This window comes from Stenella coeruleoalba (assembly GCF_951394435.1).
Source record: "Stenella coeruleoalba genome assembly, chromosome: 4".
Lineage (NCBI taxonomy): Eukaryota > Metazoa > Chordata > Mammalia > Artiodactyla > Delphinidae > Stenella > Stenella coeruleoalba.
The window spans coordinates 14,275,156-14,292,486 of NC_137149.1; the positions used below are offsets into that span (position 1 = coordinate 14,275,156).

Here is a 17,331-nt window from a genome sequence, read left to right on the forward strand (position 1 = left end):
TCACTGCAGTGGGCAGCCTGCACTCCAGGAAAGTTCTTTCTCAACAAGTGCATGGGAGTCATTAGTATGCAGGGTCCCATTTCAAAGGCTGAAAGGAAATGAACTGCATGAATTGATTTGAATTGTTAAATAAGAAATAGTCTGAGAATTATTGATGGGTAGAAGTAAGAGGGAAAATTTATCAAGTTTATCAAGAGATTTCATTCAAGAATCAAATAAAACATAAAGGGGGAGATCAGTTTATCAAAATGCTTAAGTAAATCCCTTTGGGTGATTGGGCTTTTTCTTTGTTTTGTTTAATTACATTTTCTAAATGGTCTACCATAAGCATATATTATTACTACTGCAAAGAGAAAAAAATTAAAACTCACACACACCATGGTAGGCAGAATAACTGTCCTCCAAAAATGTCCACACCCTAATCTCTGAAATCCGTGAATATGTTACTTTACATAGCTAAAGAGACTTTTCAGATGTAATTAAGTTAAGGATCTTGAGATTGGGAGATTATCCAAAAGAGCCCAATGTAATTACAGGGCCTTTATAGGAAGGAGGCAGGAAAACCACAGAGTCAGAGAAAGAGAGACATGGAGATACTATGCTGTTGGCTTTGAAGATGAAGGGACCACAAGGCAAGGAATGCAGGTGGCCTCCAGCAGCTGGCCAAGGAAAGGGGTTCTCCCCTGCAGCCTCCAGAAGGAATGCAGCCTTGTGGATACATTGATTTTAGTGCAGGAAGATGCATTTTAGACTTCTGACCTCCAGAACTGCAAGATGATAAATTTGTGCTGCTTTAAATCACTAAGTCTGTGGTACTTTGTCACAGCAGCAATAGAAAATTAATATACCCACTTAACAGAACAAAGTAACTTTGGCTAAGCACCAAGTGAGAGTCAGGGACCATGAATGCTAAAGAATAGAAGGATATACAAGGTACACTTGGCAGTCATTGGAAAAAGAATAAATCAGTCTTGTTAGAATCTGGTATTTACATACAAGAGGACTAGGAAATAGGTATGAGACAGTGGGGTGGGATCAGATTGTGCATTTAAATTGATCATTTAGGGACTTCCCTGGTGGCGCAGTGGTTAAGAATCCGCCTGCCAATGCAGTGGACACAGGTTTGAGCTCTGGTCCGGGAAGATCCCACATGCCACGGAGCAACTAAGTCCGTGTGCCACAACTACTGAGCCTGCGCTCTAGAGCCCACGAGGCACAACTACTGAAGCCTGCATGCCACAACTACTGAAGCCCGTGCGCCTAGAGCCTGTGCTCCGCAACAAGAGAAGCCACTGCAATGAGAAGCCCGCGCGCCGCAACAAAGAGTAGGCCCCGCTCGCGGCAACTAGAGAAAGTCTGCGCGCAGCAACTAGAGAAAGCCCGCGCACAGCAACGAAGAACCAACACAGCCAAAAAAAATAAATAAATATACATAAATAAATAATTTAAATTAAGCTGAATTTGACTTCAGAGGGGAAAGTATATGGTTTTTGAAACATAGTTACATACTGCCATTTTATACATTCAAGTTAATGCATTTACTGACAAATTCTTAAGTTTTGAGAGAATAAAAATTATTGTATTTTTTTAACTTCAATATCAATCCCTCAACTATAACATGTAAGCACTAAACCAGAGAAAATTAAGGTCCCTCCCAACCTACCATTTTAGAATTCCTTGAATAAGGATAGCTCATCTACTGTAACTACCATTCAGAATATTAAGTAAAACATCACATTCTCTGAAGATGATGGATAAGAAACTAGTGCCAGGTTTTTATTTCTCATTAAAATAGAAAATAATATTGCAGAAATGTTGTAAAAATTATTGATAGCTATAAATTATTGATGGCATTATAGTCATGATTGTTTCTGCAAATTATTTTTAGTCTTTACATTTGTTCACACAAATGAGGCATCAAGGATTTTTTTCCTTTTAAACTTCTCAAGTAATAAGAATTTTTATGCTGGTATACAGTTTTTAGAATTACAATTTTAATAGTCAAATAACATACAAATTTATTAAGTTATAATTTAAATAATCAGACCCTTGGTTTGACATTTTCATGCTTTTTATTATTATTAAAGAATGCTCAAATAAATGTTTTCGTGCACATAGCTTTTCCTGTTTTTACGTCTAGGGTCAGCAAATTTTTTCTGTAAAGGGTCAGATCAGTAAATATTTTAGGCTCTGCAGGCCATATGGCCTTTGTCGCAACTCCTCAACTCTGATATTGTAGCTTCAAAGCAGCAATAAACAAATGAATGTGGCTATGTTCCGATAACATTTTACTTATGAACACTGATATCTGAATTTCATATAATTTTCATATGTCATAAAATATCACTCTTTTGATTTTTTTTTAAAAACCATTGAAAAAGGTTAAAACCATTCTTGGTTTGCTGACTGTACAAAAATGGGGGGTGGGCCTGATTTGATCTGCTGGCTGCGGTTTGCAGATGTGTTTTAGATTACTTCTTTAGGACAAATGTCTCAGAATGAATTAACTGGGTTAAACAGTACATTGTGGTAGTTTAACACTTATTTCCCAATTACATTTTGAAAGGATTAAATCATTTCTTTTCATTTTTGTTTCAAAGAGAAATCTTTTGGCACTTTCCCCACCCATTCAAGTGAGCAACCTGGCTCACCCATTCAAGTGAGCTCTGTGAATGGAATTCACAACCCATGGGTCTCAGCTGTATCACTGACTGGCTGTCTGCTCTCGGGTAAGTCATGCGATTCCTTTGGTGCTCATTCGTAGGGGGAAGTAACAACCAGACACTCTCAACAAAGGCCTAAAAACTCTAAAATTCTGTCTTTCCAGTGAACACACTGCTTCAGTGTCTTTCCTTTACTAGTGGTTCAAGTACCATGGGGAGAAGTATGGGGAAAAAATGACGTGCGAGAGGAGAGACAAACAAGTAGAGTTATTTTCATTAAGAATATCAAAATGTTACACCTATTAGAGGACAAAATAAAAATGTATACCAAGTAATAGTCTGCAAAACATTAGCGAATAAAACCATACGTTATGTGTTCATAAAAACCAAATCTGTCTTTTCAAAAGAGCACTTCAGATATTTTAATTGGAAGTAACCAAAATGTCCATCAACAGTGGAATGTAAAAATAAATAGTATGTATTCATACAATGGAATACTACGTAGTGAGAACATGGATAAACAAGAGAATACACACCATATACTTTCATATACATGAAGTTCAAGAAGAGGCAAAATCAACTCTGTTGATAGAAAAGTTCTGACTTTTAAAAGATTACCTTTGGGAGGGGGTACTGACTAGGAGGATGTACCATGGAGTCTTCTGGGTACCAAAAACATTCTATATCTTGACCTGGGTGGTAGTTACACAGGGACAAACATATGTCAAAATTTACTGAGTATACATTTAAGATTTGTGCATATTATGGGTCATACCTCAATTAAAATGATTTTTTTAAAGTAAATCCAAAAATACTTCCAAAATTTTTTAAAATTTAAAAGAGAAACTTAGCACAAGTATTATACAAATCTCTTTAGTGATCACAGGTGAGAACATTAGAAGTTGACACAAAAAGAGCTTGAAATAAAAACTTTGTTTATTCTTCATCAGAAAAAGTTTCCAGGGGTATGTGTGTCTAGAATATTAATGTGGGGACTTCCCTGGTGGTCCAGTGGGTACAACTCCATGCTCCCAATGCAGGAGGGGGTCTGAAATCGATCCCTGGTTGGGGAACTAGATGTCACAGGCATGCTGCAACTAAGAGTTCGCATGGCGCAACAAAGATCCTGCATGCCGCAACTAGATCCCGCATGCCGCAACTAAGACCCAGCGCAGCCAAAATAAATAATTAATTAATTTTAAAAAAGAATATCAATGTGTAATTTCTCTAACCCTATCCTTCCCAATCCTCAAAAAAACATCTAGTTTAAAATGACCAAAAAAAGGGTAATCTTGAAGACAAAAATAAATCACTGAGATGATATGCAGTTTCTAGGATGTAGATAAAAGGGGAACTTCTATTTGTTCTGGACTGAGTCAGAGGCTGGCTACAGGTAGTCCAGGAGCTATCAACTGTCAAACTTTAACAGAAATGCAAAAATAGAAATATAAAAAATAAACATGCAAGCCCTTGGCAGCAGGAACAGCAAAAATGGCACCAAAAAAGGTAGCAAGACCCCCAAGAATCCAGCAAAGAAGAATGAGAATAGAACAGAGTTCTGCTGTCATAAAAGGAAAGAAGAGTCACCCGTCTCACTGTGCTGGTCAAGGGACTTTAGTCAACAGTGGGTCACCCTCCAGCCAGACAACAGGGGAAGTCACCCCGAGCAAACTGCATTGACCAGGACAAAGCGTTCATGATCTTCCTGCCTGTGGGGTGACTGCAGTGTGAAATGTCGCTATGAAAGAAGCAAGTGAGAAATTACCACCACAGAAGCACCTTGTGCGATTAGCAAACCCACCATGACATTAAAATCATCCATTCTTGCAAATGGGTATGAACACATACCCAACTTGGAATAGGATTTCTGATCTTGATAAACAAGAACATCTGCTCGATGAAGTATTCAAGGACGAAGTCTCTTTCCTAACAGCGATTTATATCTCTGCTCTAAGGGGCATAAGATAATATTCATTATTTATAAGCTTAACACCTGTGACTGCTCAGAGAATTTTTAAAAAATTAATGCTGAAAAAAAAATCCATTCTTTAGTCCCAAAATTATATAATTAAAAAATATGGAACATAATCATAAAATTAAAAACTTAGAAAAGTAGAGATAACAATTATCCATAATTGCCCCCACCCTAATCCAACACTATTAGCATTTTGCTGTATTGATATTAACTTCTAATTGTTTTCCCTGCATGTATTCTTTTTTTACATGGTTTATTCATTCATTCAGTAAATGTTTTTGAGGGCTTATTATGAGCCAACCATTTTGCTATGCATCAAAGATGAAATAATCATTTTATTCTGACAAATTTCCTTTCTACTTATTAGTAAATCATAATCTTTTCTATTACAAAATTGAACTCATGAGCCTCATTTTTCTAACTTTTTATTGCTATTTAATACACATGCAGGAAAGTGCATAAATTATAGTACAATACAATGAATTATCACAAAGTGAACGCATCCATGTTACCTCACTCACTGTTAAAAGGTAGACAACTAGCATCTTGTGTATCTTTAAATTACTTTAATGATAAACAGTAGGACCACCCTGGTAGTCTTCCTCTCTCTGGTTCATTCTCTTTCCTCCCATACAGATGGTGCAAAGATCACGGCCAGAGGTAACTGCCATTCCTAGAAGGTTCAGCAGACTGGAGTATCAGGGGAAAGGAAATATGGAATAGGAGGCTCACTGGTCATAACCACCACTCTGTTAGGTTTCAAGAGAAAAGGGTAAAAAGAATTTTAGAGATCTGTCTATAACTCGGTCCAAATAGGCATTCCAAGCAGAAGCCCCAGGTGAGTATAAGGAGAATGTGCACCCGAGGTTTCCCAGCATGTGGGATCATACAGTTATGGTGGTGGGCAACAACCAGGCAGGATTTCATAAGCAGGAATTCTGGTCTCCTTTGACAGAACTAACAGAACAAACCTTAGAGATATTTTGGTCCAATTCTGTAACTTGACAAAAAAGGAAGGTGAGGACCGGAGAGAATGTAAGTATGCATTAGCTCCTGTTCCAGTTACCTATTACTGCATAAGCAATCACCCAAAAAACTCAGTAGCTTCAAACGACAACCATCCTTTGCAACTATGAGTGGAGATGGATGTTAACTAGACTTACTGTAGTGATCATTTCAGAGGATAAACAAATATAAAATCATTATGTTGTATGCCTGAAACTAATGTAATGTAATATGTCAATTATATCTCAATTAAAAAAAAAAAAAAGAAAGAAACAACCACCACCATTTATTGTCTCTCCCGGTTCAGGGGTTGATGGGGCTCCGCTGAGGTTATCACTCAGGGTTCCTTGTGTAGCTGCAGCCAGATGGTTGGGGCAGGGGTTACCCGGACGGCTTCTTCACTCACGTCTGATGGCTGTTCCTGAGCGTGGCTGGGGCCTCAGCTGGGGCTATCAGCCAGAATGCTACGACTCAGGGCCTCTTCAAGTGGCCTGGCCTTCCTCACAGAATGGGGACAGGCAGAAGGTGCATCCCCTTTTATAAGCCCACTCCTTAAGTCTGTGTGTACAGTACCAATTAAGCTGTGGTCACAGACCCACCCAGATTCAAGGCCAGGGCAGTGGGGCACAGAGACACACACACATACCACAACTCTCCATGGGAGGAGTATCAACATCACGCTGTAAGAAGAGAATGTGGAGATCTTGTTGCAACCATGTGGAATACACGCTTTGCACAGATGCCCTTCCTACAGGGTTCCTCCCTGCAAACCTTATCGTGGCACTTATCACACTGTGGGAAACTGTCTGCTTATTTCTGACACTACATGAGCTCCACTACAGCATGAGCTCCTTAGGAGGAGTAACTGATCATTAGAGTAATCTTCGTGCTCCTGGCATTTAGCAGGTGCTCAAAAAATTATCTAATGAATCAATGAACAAACAAAAAATTTGGAGTTAAAGAAATATTTTGAAATGTTTCTAAAGAATCTATAAAAGTTCCTTTATCAAAACCTCTCAGGCTGGGTCAACTTAAGAGCATCAGCTTAGAGAACTGTTACTACCTGTAAGTTTTGTTAACAACATATACTCATCTTTAACTAATCTATCTTTAGGTAAATAATCTATCTCTAGGTAACTAGTCTATATCTAGGTAACTAACCTATCTCTGGGTAACTAATCTATCTGTGGGTAACTAGTCTATCTCTAGGTAGCTAGTCTATCTCTGGGTAGGGTAATCTATCTCTGGGTAACGAATCTATCTCTGGGTAATGAATCTATCTCTGGGTAACTAATCTATCTCTAGGTAACTAATCTATCTTTGCTACTAACTCAAACATATCCAACAGCTTAAAATGTATCAGCAACACAAAATGCTCATCTTAACATATATTCAGAATAACTTGTGGATTTCTTATTTTCCCCTCAAAATTGGTGGGATATTTTATGACAAGCGCCCTTAAAAGGAAATTTACGTATAACACCAATGTTGTTACATATGCCATAGGAAACAGTTTAAAACTACTCCAAAAACTCAGGGCAGTTAAGTGCAAATATACAATTTTAAAGTATTTTTATTCATAAATTATATATTTTTGTATCATGTTATTGGATATAGGTCATTCAAACCTAAATTATCACTGTACAGTTAACTTTTCTTTTTCTTGTCAGCAAAGAAAACCAAGATGAAATAAAATTATACAAAAACTTGAAAATTAGTTAAGCTGTTCCCTGGCCTAACAAGGCACACATGTGTATTCACGGCACTAAAGTGCTTGTCTTAAGAATGCTGTGCATTGCAGTACACAATCCTTCCAATTTCACTACTGTCCCAAATATCGTCAGGCAGTCCTTTATTGGTTGAGACACTGGGTATAATTCTGTTTTGAGCACTTTCCTCACAAAGCAGCATCAACCATTAACCCTGCAAACAAGGACTGATGCTCACGAGCAGGACTTACCAATTAATATCTGACCACTCTTCATAGCAGATCCTCCTGGCAGCAGGCCATGGACCACAAGCTTCTCTCCACTGCCCTGTTTTCCACTTCTTCTCCAGCTCCACTTGGTCTGATGGATAATCCCAATCAGTACTTCCAGAAGCTTGAGCTGCTCTTTGGCTTTGGTGACGGTTAGCTTTTTGGGGTTCACGTAAACGTTCACATCTTTGTACCGCTGTTGGACAACAACTCCTGTTTTCTGATTGGACTGATGCTTTAGAATGGATACTGGCCCACTGGCATTGCTATTTTTTTTATTATAGCGCTTGGGTAAAAGTTTTTTACTTTTTAAAATCTTGGTAAACCGCCTGAGTTTGGGTTCATACTTTTTTCCTTCTTTGTAATCATCCTCTTCAATAATAATCTCGTTTTCGCTGAACCTGACATGGTTCACAGTAGGTGTCTCAGGAAGAAGGCTTTCTTCTTCATCCTCACTCAACTCCAAATAAAATAGCTCTCCATTCTTCTGCACACTGTCCAGCCATTCAGGCTCCAGGTCACTGTGAAAAAGAGAAAAGATAATATAAATTGCAGCCAAACATGGGAAAAACAGTTATGCCTTTCCGGCAGGCAGGTGAGGGTAGGGGTTGGGGTGCGGGGAGACGGGAAGGGTGAAAGTTCTTTGATTATTTCAGAGTCTCCTCACTGATTCTAATTTATTGTGAGCATCAACATTATTTCCTGTAGAATAGTTTTTGTAGAGCCTTGAAGAACTGGGGTTGGAGGAGATGGAATCAAAATGGCATAGTGATAGAAAAGAAAACAAATTAAAAAAGAGATGGCCCCCTTCTAGAATCTAAGGTTCTATTTTGTTTTTTAAATTTAATTCAGTCCCTGTGTGGTTACTGTTCACTTTAGACAATTTCACTGGACAATGATTTACATTAGTAGATGATTATACAATTATATCCACAGATGTGAGACATTCAGAAATTGCACATAAAAACATCCTATTTGCAAAGAAATTATTCAGCATGGCTGACACGTTAAAACAAAAGTGAAAGCCTACCAGTATTAAAAGACTTTGTTTATATAATAAGTTTTCAAAAAAGGAACATTCACCCACCATGAACTAAAATCTTTGCTGAAAACAACTAGTTTGTAATCACAGTTAATAATAATCACTTCTGTAGCCTATAATTTCATAAAATTCCTTTTAATGAATAATTGTAGTAAGAAGAGTAAACCACACATGACATGATTCATCATGTGATTTTTAACTGGGAAATAGGCCATTGAAAAGAACAAAATTATTATTATTAAAATGATTCAAAGAGCATTAAAAAACAAAAATACCCATCTTAGGGTAACAGACCTAACCACAAACTCTACCCTGTTCAATGTTACGAACAGTTTACCTTTCAAACTGCTATTCTTTAAAGCAAAACTGGTTACAGTGGAAGAACTAACACGTGGAGAGACTTTTCAGAAACATGAGCTGTAATATCCTGGCACGTTATAATTTGTGTTCTAATCATTCAATCAGTTAGAAGACATCTGTTTTCTGCAGTGTTTATTAGCAATCCTGGTTCTTTTAACTTAAAAGTCAAGTGTGTCTTTCTAAATACTGTGAAAATTCATCCAAAAAATGCACTATTCTATTAATCAGAAACTAACCACTACACTGGTCTGTAGTTGGTAATTAACATAGAATTTTTCAACTATATATGAATGGTTAAAAAAAAAGGCATAACTATCCCCAGATATCAAAACTAACATTTCTTTGGCACTTGCTGGTTCCCAGTGTGTGGCATCATTTTAGGCACTTAGCACCACTTACTGTGGATTATTCACCATTATCAGTTGTTTTGACTATATCTGTCTGTACCTGCAGAAATCAGTATTTAATATCTCTGTAGTTTTACTCTGGTGAGTCAAAATAACTGTGTCCCCACCATAAAAAATTTAGATAACAATGTACCGTAATTTAAAATGGCACAGGGACTTCCCTGGTGGTCCAGTGGTTAAGAGTCCATCTTGTAATGCAGGGGACGCTGGTTCGATCCCTGGTCAGGGAACTAAGATCCCACATGCCACAGGGCAACTAAGCCCGCACGCCACAACTAGAGAGACCGTGTACCACAACTACAGAGCCCACATGCTCTGGAGCCCGCATGCTACAACTAGAGAGAAGCCCACATAGTGCAAGGAAGAGCCTGCGCATTCCAACAAAAAATCCCGCCTGTCACAACTAAGACCCGACGCAGCCAAAAGATAAATTAATTATTAAAAAATAAAATAAAATGGCACAATGAAAATATCATAATTAAACACAATTACTTATGAAGATATATATTAATTAGAAAAATGAATGAAATTTACTTGCTTTATAATCTCACCCTTTTAATCTGGTCTGTTGTTCGTATGAGAGATATGTGACGCCAAAGAAACATTTTTCCCTCTCTGCTAAACATGAAGATGGTTCACCTAATTCTCTAAAATTTGGAATTTATACTTTTTTTTTTTTGGGTAGTGTGGTGTGGCACGCAGGATCTTAGCTCCCCACCAGGGATCAAACCCGGGCCCCCTGCAGTGGAAGTGCAGAGTCTTAACCACTGGACCACCAGGGAAGTCACTTATTCTCTAAAATATGAATGCGAAACCACTTTTTGGTTATGATTTAAAGATCCCTGCAGGTGGAGGTGCCACAGGGCGTGGCATTCAATTGTAGAACAAATAAACAGTGCCAGGCATGGTGGACAGTACTGGAATTACAAAGATGAAAACCTCAGTTCCTTCCCTTGTCTAGTGGGGAAGAGAAACTGAGAAGGAATTCATGACAATACACATGATAGGTGCAAAAGAGAGGTCATCCAGCTTAGCCTGGGGTTGAGGATGAGGTCAAGGGAGACTTTCTGGTAGAGGAGACCCCAGAGGTGAGTTTTAAAGCCACAAGTGTCTGGGGAGGAGGGCTTGGGGAGCTGAGGGGGAAGACAAGAAGAGAATCCCAAGCAGAAGTACCAGCACAAGCAAAGGCCTTGAGGGGTAGTCCCCATGGCCTATGTGGATAACTAAAGCTAGTCTGCGGTTGCCAGAGTGGAGGTGGTGAGGTGGGGAATGACAGGAGAAGTCTAATTTTGCAAGTTGTAATTTTGCAAGCCCTTCTGGACCCTGGCAAAGGGTTTGGGTTTTGTTGTGTAGGTAAGAGAGTATCAATGAAGAGTTTTAGGTAGAGGGGTTTACATGTTAGAAATCGCTGAATAGATCTACTTTGACAGGACAATAGAAGAAGGAATTGAGGTGGACAAGATTCAAGATAAGAGGCCAGGGGCTGCCCTGGTGGCGCAGTGGTTGAGAATCCGCCTGCCAATTCCGGGGACACGGGTTTGTGCCCTGGTCAGGGAAGGTCCCACACGTCGCGGAGCAATTAAGCCCGTGGGCCACAACTACTGAAGCCCGCACGCCTAGAGCCCATGCTTCACAACAAGAGAAGCCACCACAATGAGAAGCCTGCGCACAACTAAGAGTAGCTCCCGCTGGCCGCAACTAGAGAAAGCCCATGCAGCAACGAAGACCCAACTCAGCCAAAAAGAAATTAATTAATTAATTAAAAAAAAAAGATAAGAGGCCATTTAGGGGGCTGTTTCCGTAGTCCAAGCAAAGATGATAACTAAGGCAATTGTAGAGGAAATGGAAAGTAGGAAAAACATTTGAGAAATGCTTGAAAATCACCAGGACGTTGAGACTGATTAGACAAGATGATGAGGGAGACGAAAGAACTGGTGTTGATTAGATTTCTAGTTGGTGACTGTACTTTCATGTACACATAAGCACAGACTCATTTTATATAAATGGGCACGTAATTATCATACATGTCCTTCTCCCTTCCTACCTTTCACTGACAAGTTAAAAATCTGTGTTCTAAACAACAAGGTCCTACTGTATAGCACAGGGAACTACTGATGTATTCAATATCCTGTGATAAAGCATAATGGAAAAGAATATGAAAAACAATACAGATATATATGTATAACTGAATCACTTTGCTGTATACCAAAAACAAACATTGTAAATCAACTATACTTCAATAAAAAAAATTTTTTAATCTGTGTTCTTATAATCATATAAAACATATATAGGGTTATTTGTTACTGTTTGTTTTGAAAAAGTGAGTGGAATCTATACATACACACACACACCCCTTTATCATTTATCACTAAAAAAACAATTTAAAAACCTCTAATGGCTACATTAAGGGAGGTAGCACATTTGGTCACCTAATGATAAGCTTTGTGTTCACTTTTTTTTGCCCCTATGGACAACAATACAGTAACCATTCTTTTTTTTTCTTTTTTTTTTTGCGGTACGCGGGCCTCTCACTGCTGTGGCCTCTCCCGTTGCGGAGCACAGGCTCCGGACGCGCAGGCTCAGTGGCCATGGCTCACGGGCCTAGCCGCTCCGCAGCATGTGGGATCTTCGCGGACCGGGGCACGAACCCGTGTCCCCTGCATCAGCAGGCGGACTCTCAACCACTGCGCCACCAGGGAAGCCCAGTAACCATTCTTTTATGTAGGGGGATAGAGAGAGAGATAGATAGATAGGTAGGTGTCTTTACCCTAAGACTATACCAATTCACATTTCCACCAGCAATGAATGAGATCCACTTTCTTAAGCTCTATATTTAAAAAATATTTCACTTTAAGCAGAAGAAATTTTTTTAAAAAGGGAGAAGTTAAAAGAAGGGAGAAAAGAGACAGGAATGAAGACAAGGAAATGAACATAGGAAACTGTAAAAGACGACAAAACATATAGTAAAAAGAAAATGACCTGAGAGGTCACAGACCTTGGTTCAAACACTGCTCTATTGAGATTTTCACTTTTCTAAGCTTTAGGTTTCCTTTTCCAGAAAACAGATTATAGCTACCTCACAGGGCTGTTATCAACAGCAAATAAAATAATGTGCCTGGCATGGTAAAGGCCAAATAAATGACAGTTCCCATCCTCTTGCACCACAGTCAGAACTGGAGAGAAACTTACACCTTTATTAGATATAGCTCCTGTACTTCTGCACTTTTCCAACCCCTAGCAATAAATGAAGATGCCTCCAATGATCTCTACTAGATTCCAGGCTAAGTGCTGGTAACATATGAACCCAAACTAGATACTGCCCTTAAGGCCACAGTTCAGGATTCCCAAAAGGTTCCTTATTCCTACTACAGGTGATTACTTCCTCTTTAGAAAAACATCAAGAGCATAACTGATTAACGTATCAGAAAGTTTAACAGAGGTGGAAAGACTGTACTCTCAAACTAGTTCTAGAATGGAGGGGGTGTATTAAAAACAACAATAAAACAAAACCGCCAACTTTTCATTGTAACTATTTATTAATAATGAAATTAATATTATATATAGACACTCTTCACTCCAGGAGATGGAGCTTAATCTTTCCTCCTCTTTGGTGTAGACTGGACTCAGTGACATGCTTTCAAAGAACAGAGTATGAAAAATGAAAAACAGCAACTTCACAGTGAAGAAACCTGGCAGACATCACCTTAACCAAGTGATCAAGGTTATGAAAAACAAGGAAGGACTGAGAAACTACTGCAGACCAGAGGAGACTTAAGGAGACGTGATGACTAAATGCCATATGATACCCTGGATTGGATCCAGGAACAGAAAAAGTTCATAAGTAGGGGAATGGTGAAATCTGAATAAAGTCTAGAGTTTAGTTAACAGTACTATACTAATGTTAACTTCTTAGTTTTAAAAAATGTACCCTATTTGTGTAAAAGGTTAACATCAGAGGAAAACTGGGTGAAGAATTTACAGGAATTATCTGTACTATCTTTTCAACTTTTCTGTAAATCTAAATTTATTCCAAAATAAAATATTTTTTAAAGTTTTTTTTTTTAATTAATTAATTTATTTATTTTTGGCTGCGTTGGGTCTTCATTGCTTCTCGTGGGCTTTCTCTAGTTGCGGCGAGCAGGGGTTACTCTTCGTTGCAGTGTGCAGGCTTCTCCTTGTGGTGGCTTCTCCTGTTGTGGAGCATGGGCTCTAGGCACGTGAGCTTCAGTAGTTGTGGCACGTGGGCTCAGTAGTTGTGGTTTACAGGCTTAGTTGCTCTGCTGCATATGGGATCTTCCCGGACCAGGGCTCAAACCCTTGTCCCCTGCATTGGCAGGCAAATTCTTAACCACTGCACCACCAGGGAAGTCTAAAATATTTATCTTTAAAAAGGAATTAAATCTAGCAGTTTAAATTAAGATTTTTATAATACATGGGTTACATTAATCAATATTAATATAAATATTCTTTCATTTTTTTCTGAGAGCCTATGGTGCAAGCTGCAAAGCTGTCATTGTGCAAATGTCTTTCAATGAGACTTTTATTTTGTTCATTCTACTTTGCTCTAAACAGAAATAACTATATATTTATAGTCTGCCTGCAAAGTTTGATGGCACTTTAATTGGTTTCAAGGCCCTAAATAATGTGGTAAATGTGACCAGAGTCCTTCTTACCAAAGAAAAACTTGCTAATTTGCAAATAAACAAGTTCACTTACATAAGCTCTAACAGTATATTAAAGAAAATGAACTTCAGATAATGCTTTTAATTTTCTCAATTACTCAGGTGTTTCAAAATTCTATGTTGATACTAAATCTTTTTTTCTTCTTCTAAGTTATTGAATCTCTCAGGTCCTTAGTTGCGTTAATGTCAGCATTTTTCACCAAATGAAGTAGTATCACAATTTCCTTGGCCACCACAAGAAAGAACATTAACAAAATAGCCAGCCCTCATGGCACATTTCCTTAGGGAAAACAGACTTTTGCTACTACTTCAAACCTGTTACAATACTTTTTTGTTTCTTTTTTTTTCGTTTTAGTGGGGAAAGCACAATGTGCTTTACCAAAGTGGCCAACACATGTACTTACATAGTTATATAATGCTAATAGGTACAGCAAGACAATCCTAGGTATAGAGACAAACCACACAAAATAAAAACACCACGACAAATTATTATGGATTCTATCTGGGGCTTGTTCAGTAAGTACGGGTCTGCCTAATGCTTTTCTATGTTTTCATTTCTGTGTTCTGTCTACCAGCAATATCTAATTTTCATCCCCGAAGTCTTTTGATTGTTTTCTAAAAGGAAACCATGATTTTAAGGGTTAAAATCTATGCTAGCTATTATAGCAGCTTGAGGAGGTGGGGAACCTGGTGGGAGCTGATGATGCTGCTTCTAGCCCAGCCCCACACTTGTATGGCCTCCTCCATTATCAACATCCCTCACGAGAGTGGTACATTTGTTACAATCGATGAACCTACATTGACACAACATAATCACCTCAAATCCACAACTTACATTATGGTTTACTCTCATGGTGTACAATCTATGGGTTTGGACAAATGTATAATGACATGTATCATCCACCATTAGAGTATAATTATAGTATCATACAGATACATAGAGTATCTGTATAGTATTATACAGATACTATATGATATTATAGTATCATATAGTAACACAGTTCCACTGCCCTAACACAATTGTCCTAATATTTTAAATTTTGAAAAAGAAGTCAAAATAGATGAAGGCCCATCAAGTTTCCCAGTACCAGGAAGATAGTTTTCGTGTTAAAGAAAAGCATGTCTTTTCTAGGTCATCTACACAAAGACTTCATTTCCAAAGAAGTAGAAATGCTTACATATTCAGCCTTTATTTTCTCTTTAAGTACTTGCCCCTTAGTATATAGGAGTCTTGAGACATCTTGTAAAACAGTAAATTATAACCAAGAATTCTCCTAATTCTGAATCCCTCAAGACCAGAGAAAACTTGATGAAATGAAAATGTTAACACTTTCAGGTTGTCTGACTCCTACTCTTAATCCAGTACTTATTACTCTGTACTAGGATGCCTCTCATAATAATCTGTTGAAAAAATTATTCTGACACTGTAAATGTGCTATGAATACTAACAGAATTAGTCTCATTTCCAAAAGTCTCAGTTATTTCAGGCTACATTATAAAGACATTCCATTGTAATTGAAGTGGTTGAATTCTCTGAATAACACAGTCAGCAGCAAACAAACCTGAAGTATTACTGTTAGTTTTTAAATCTCAGCCTTCTCCTCCTGATCACAGGGATGACCTGGTTAAGCACATGGATATTTACTTCATTTTAGTTAGTTTCACTGGTAATATTCATGCATGTGTTTAATTCTATTTTTGATCCAAACTGCCACATTATATCTTTTTGTAGTAGGTTCTCTAAGAGAAAAATTATTTTAGAAAGCAAACTCTGGCAGCTGTATGGGAGTAAGACTGAAAACAGGAGAAATTAGAGGCACCCAAACCAGTTAGACAACTGGTGTATGGGAGACGCAAGCCCTTTAAGTAAGGCAGTGCCTGTGAGAAGTAGGAGGAGGTGGTGGGGTGGATATCAGAAAAGCAAGTCAACAGGACTGGAGACTTACTAGATCTGAGGACCTGAGTAAGAAGAGAGTGAGGTCAGCAAATGAGATGGGCAACACTAGAGGAGAAACAAGGCAGACAATGAATTCTCTTCAAACATGCTGAGCTGGAAGCATACAGAGATGCTGGCAGAGAATTACCATGTCTCATCATAAACCTAGTTACATAGTATTTGACTTTTTAATCTATATAATTTGATAAAAGAAAAATTAAATTAAAAGGAAAAAGTCACGGTTCAGAGCAGGAGAGAAAAAGGAAAATATTATACTAAATTGATATTAATATATTGCATCACAACTTTGAATGAAATATTTTTATTCTTCGAGTAGCACATTCCCAAGTTAAAATGCAAGAAAAAGATAAATTTTGATATATCCATGGAATCCAGTTCAGAAATAAAAAGGTAAGAACTACATCTAGGCAACAACATGAATGAGTCTCAAAATAATTATGCTGAATAATCACAAAGAAAAAAAAATAATTACGCTGAATCCTATTTAGAAATAAAAAGGAAATCCTATTCAGAAATAAATGGAATCCTATTCAGAAATAAATCCTACTCAGAAATAAAAAGGAACGAACAACATATAGGCAACAAAATGAATGGTCTCAAAATAATTATGCTGATTAAAAGAAGCCAGACAAAAAAGGGAGTCCATACTACATACCTCCATTTTTATAAGACTCTAGAAAACACAAACTCAGCTGTCATTACAGAAAGCAGATTAGTGGTTATAAACAGTGAGGCAGGCATGAGTAGTATGAGGGAGGCACACGGGGAAACTTTTGGACGAGATGGATATGTTCATTATCTTGACAGATATATACATGTCAAAACTTATCAAAGCTTAACCGTACACTTCAAATATGTACAGTTTATTGTATGTCAATTATACTTCAGTAAAGTTGTTAAAAAAACCCAGAAAAAAAACCTTAAAGGACGTATTTTCCTTCTTCTCCAGTCATTCTTCTTATTGTCAGTGGAAGCTCCTTAGCATTTTATAGCTAAATTCTCGTTTCAAAGTATCCTTTTTTTTCTCTCCATCAGTCAAGGCTTTAAAACTCACAACAATAAACAATTCACTCTGAAAAATCAAAAATTTAAGTCATAAAATGGATGACTTCGGCCAACATGAACCAATGTGGCTTCAATGAGTTGGGTAATTGTAAACCAAAGCAAAGAAAGCATGGCATTATTGCAAGTAAATGTATGATTTCTGTTATTTCAACATTGAAACTAGTCAGGACTTCCCTAGTGGTGCCATGGATAAGACT

At 37.9% G+C, this 17,331-nt stretch overlaps 1 protein-coding gene across 3 annotated transcripts in view; it reads right to left on the reverse strand.

Moving 5' to 3' along the window:
* INTU (inturned planar cell polarity protein) overlaps positions 1 to 17,331 on the reverse strand; it is an 81,722-nt gene that overhangs the window by 50,438 nt on the left and 13,953 nt on the right. For all 3 annotated transcript variants that reach the window (XM_079919917.1, XM_079919916.1, XM_079919915.1), the window contains exon 2: positions 7,604 to 8,142. In XM_079919917.1, coding sequence (XP_079776043.1) covers positions 7,604 to 8,142 — 539 coding nt within the window. The remainder of the gene's footprint in view (positions 1 to 7,603; positions 8,143 to 17,331) is intronic.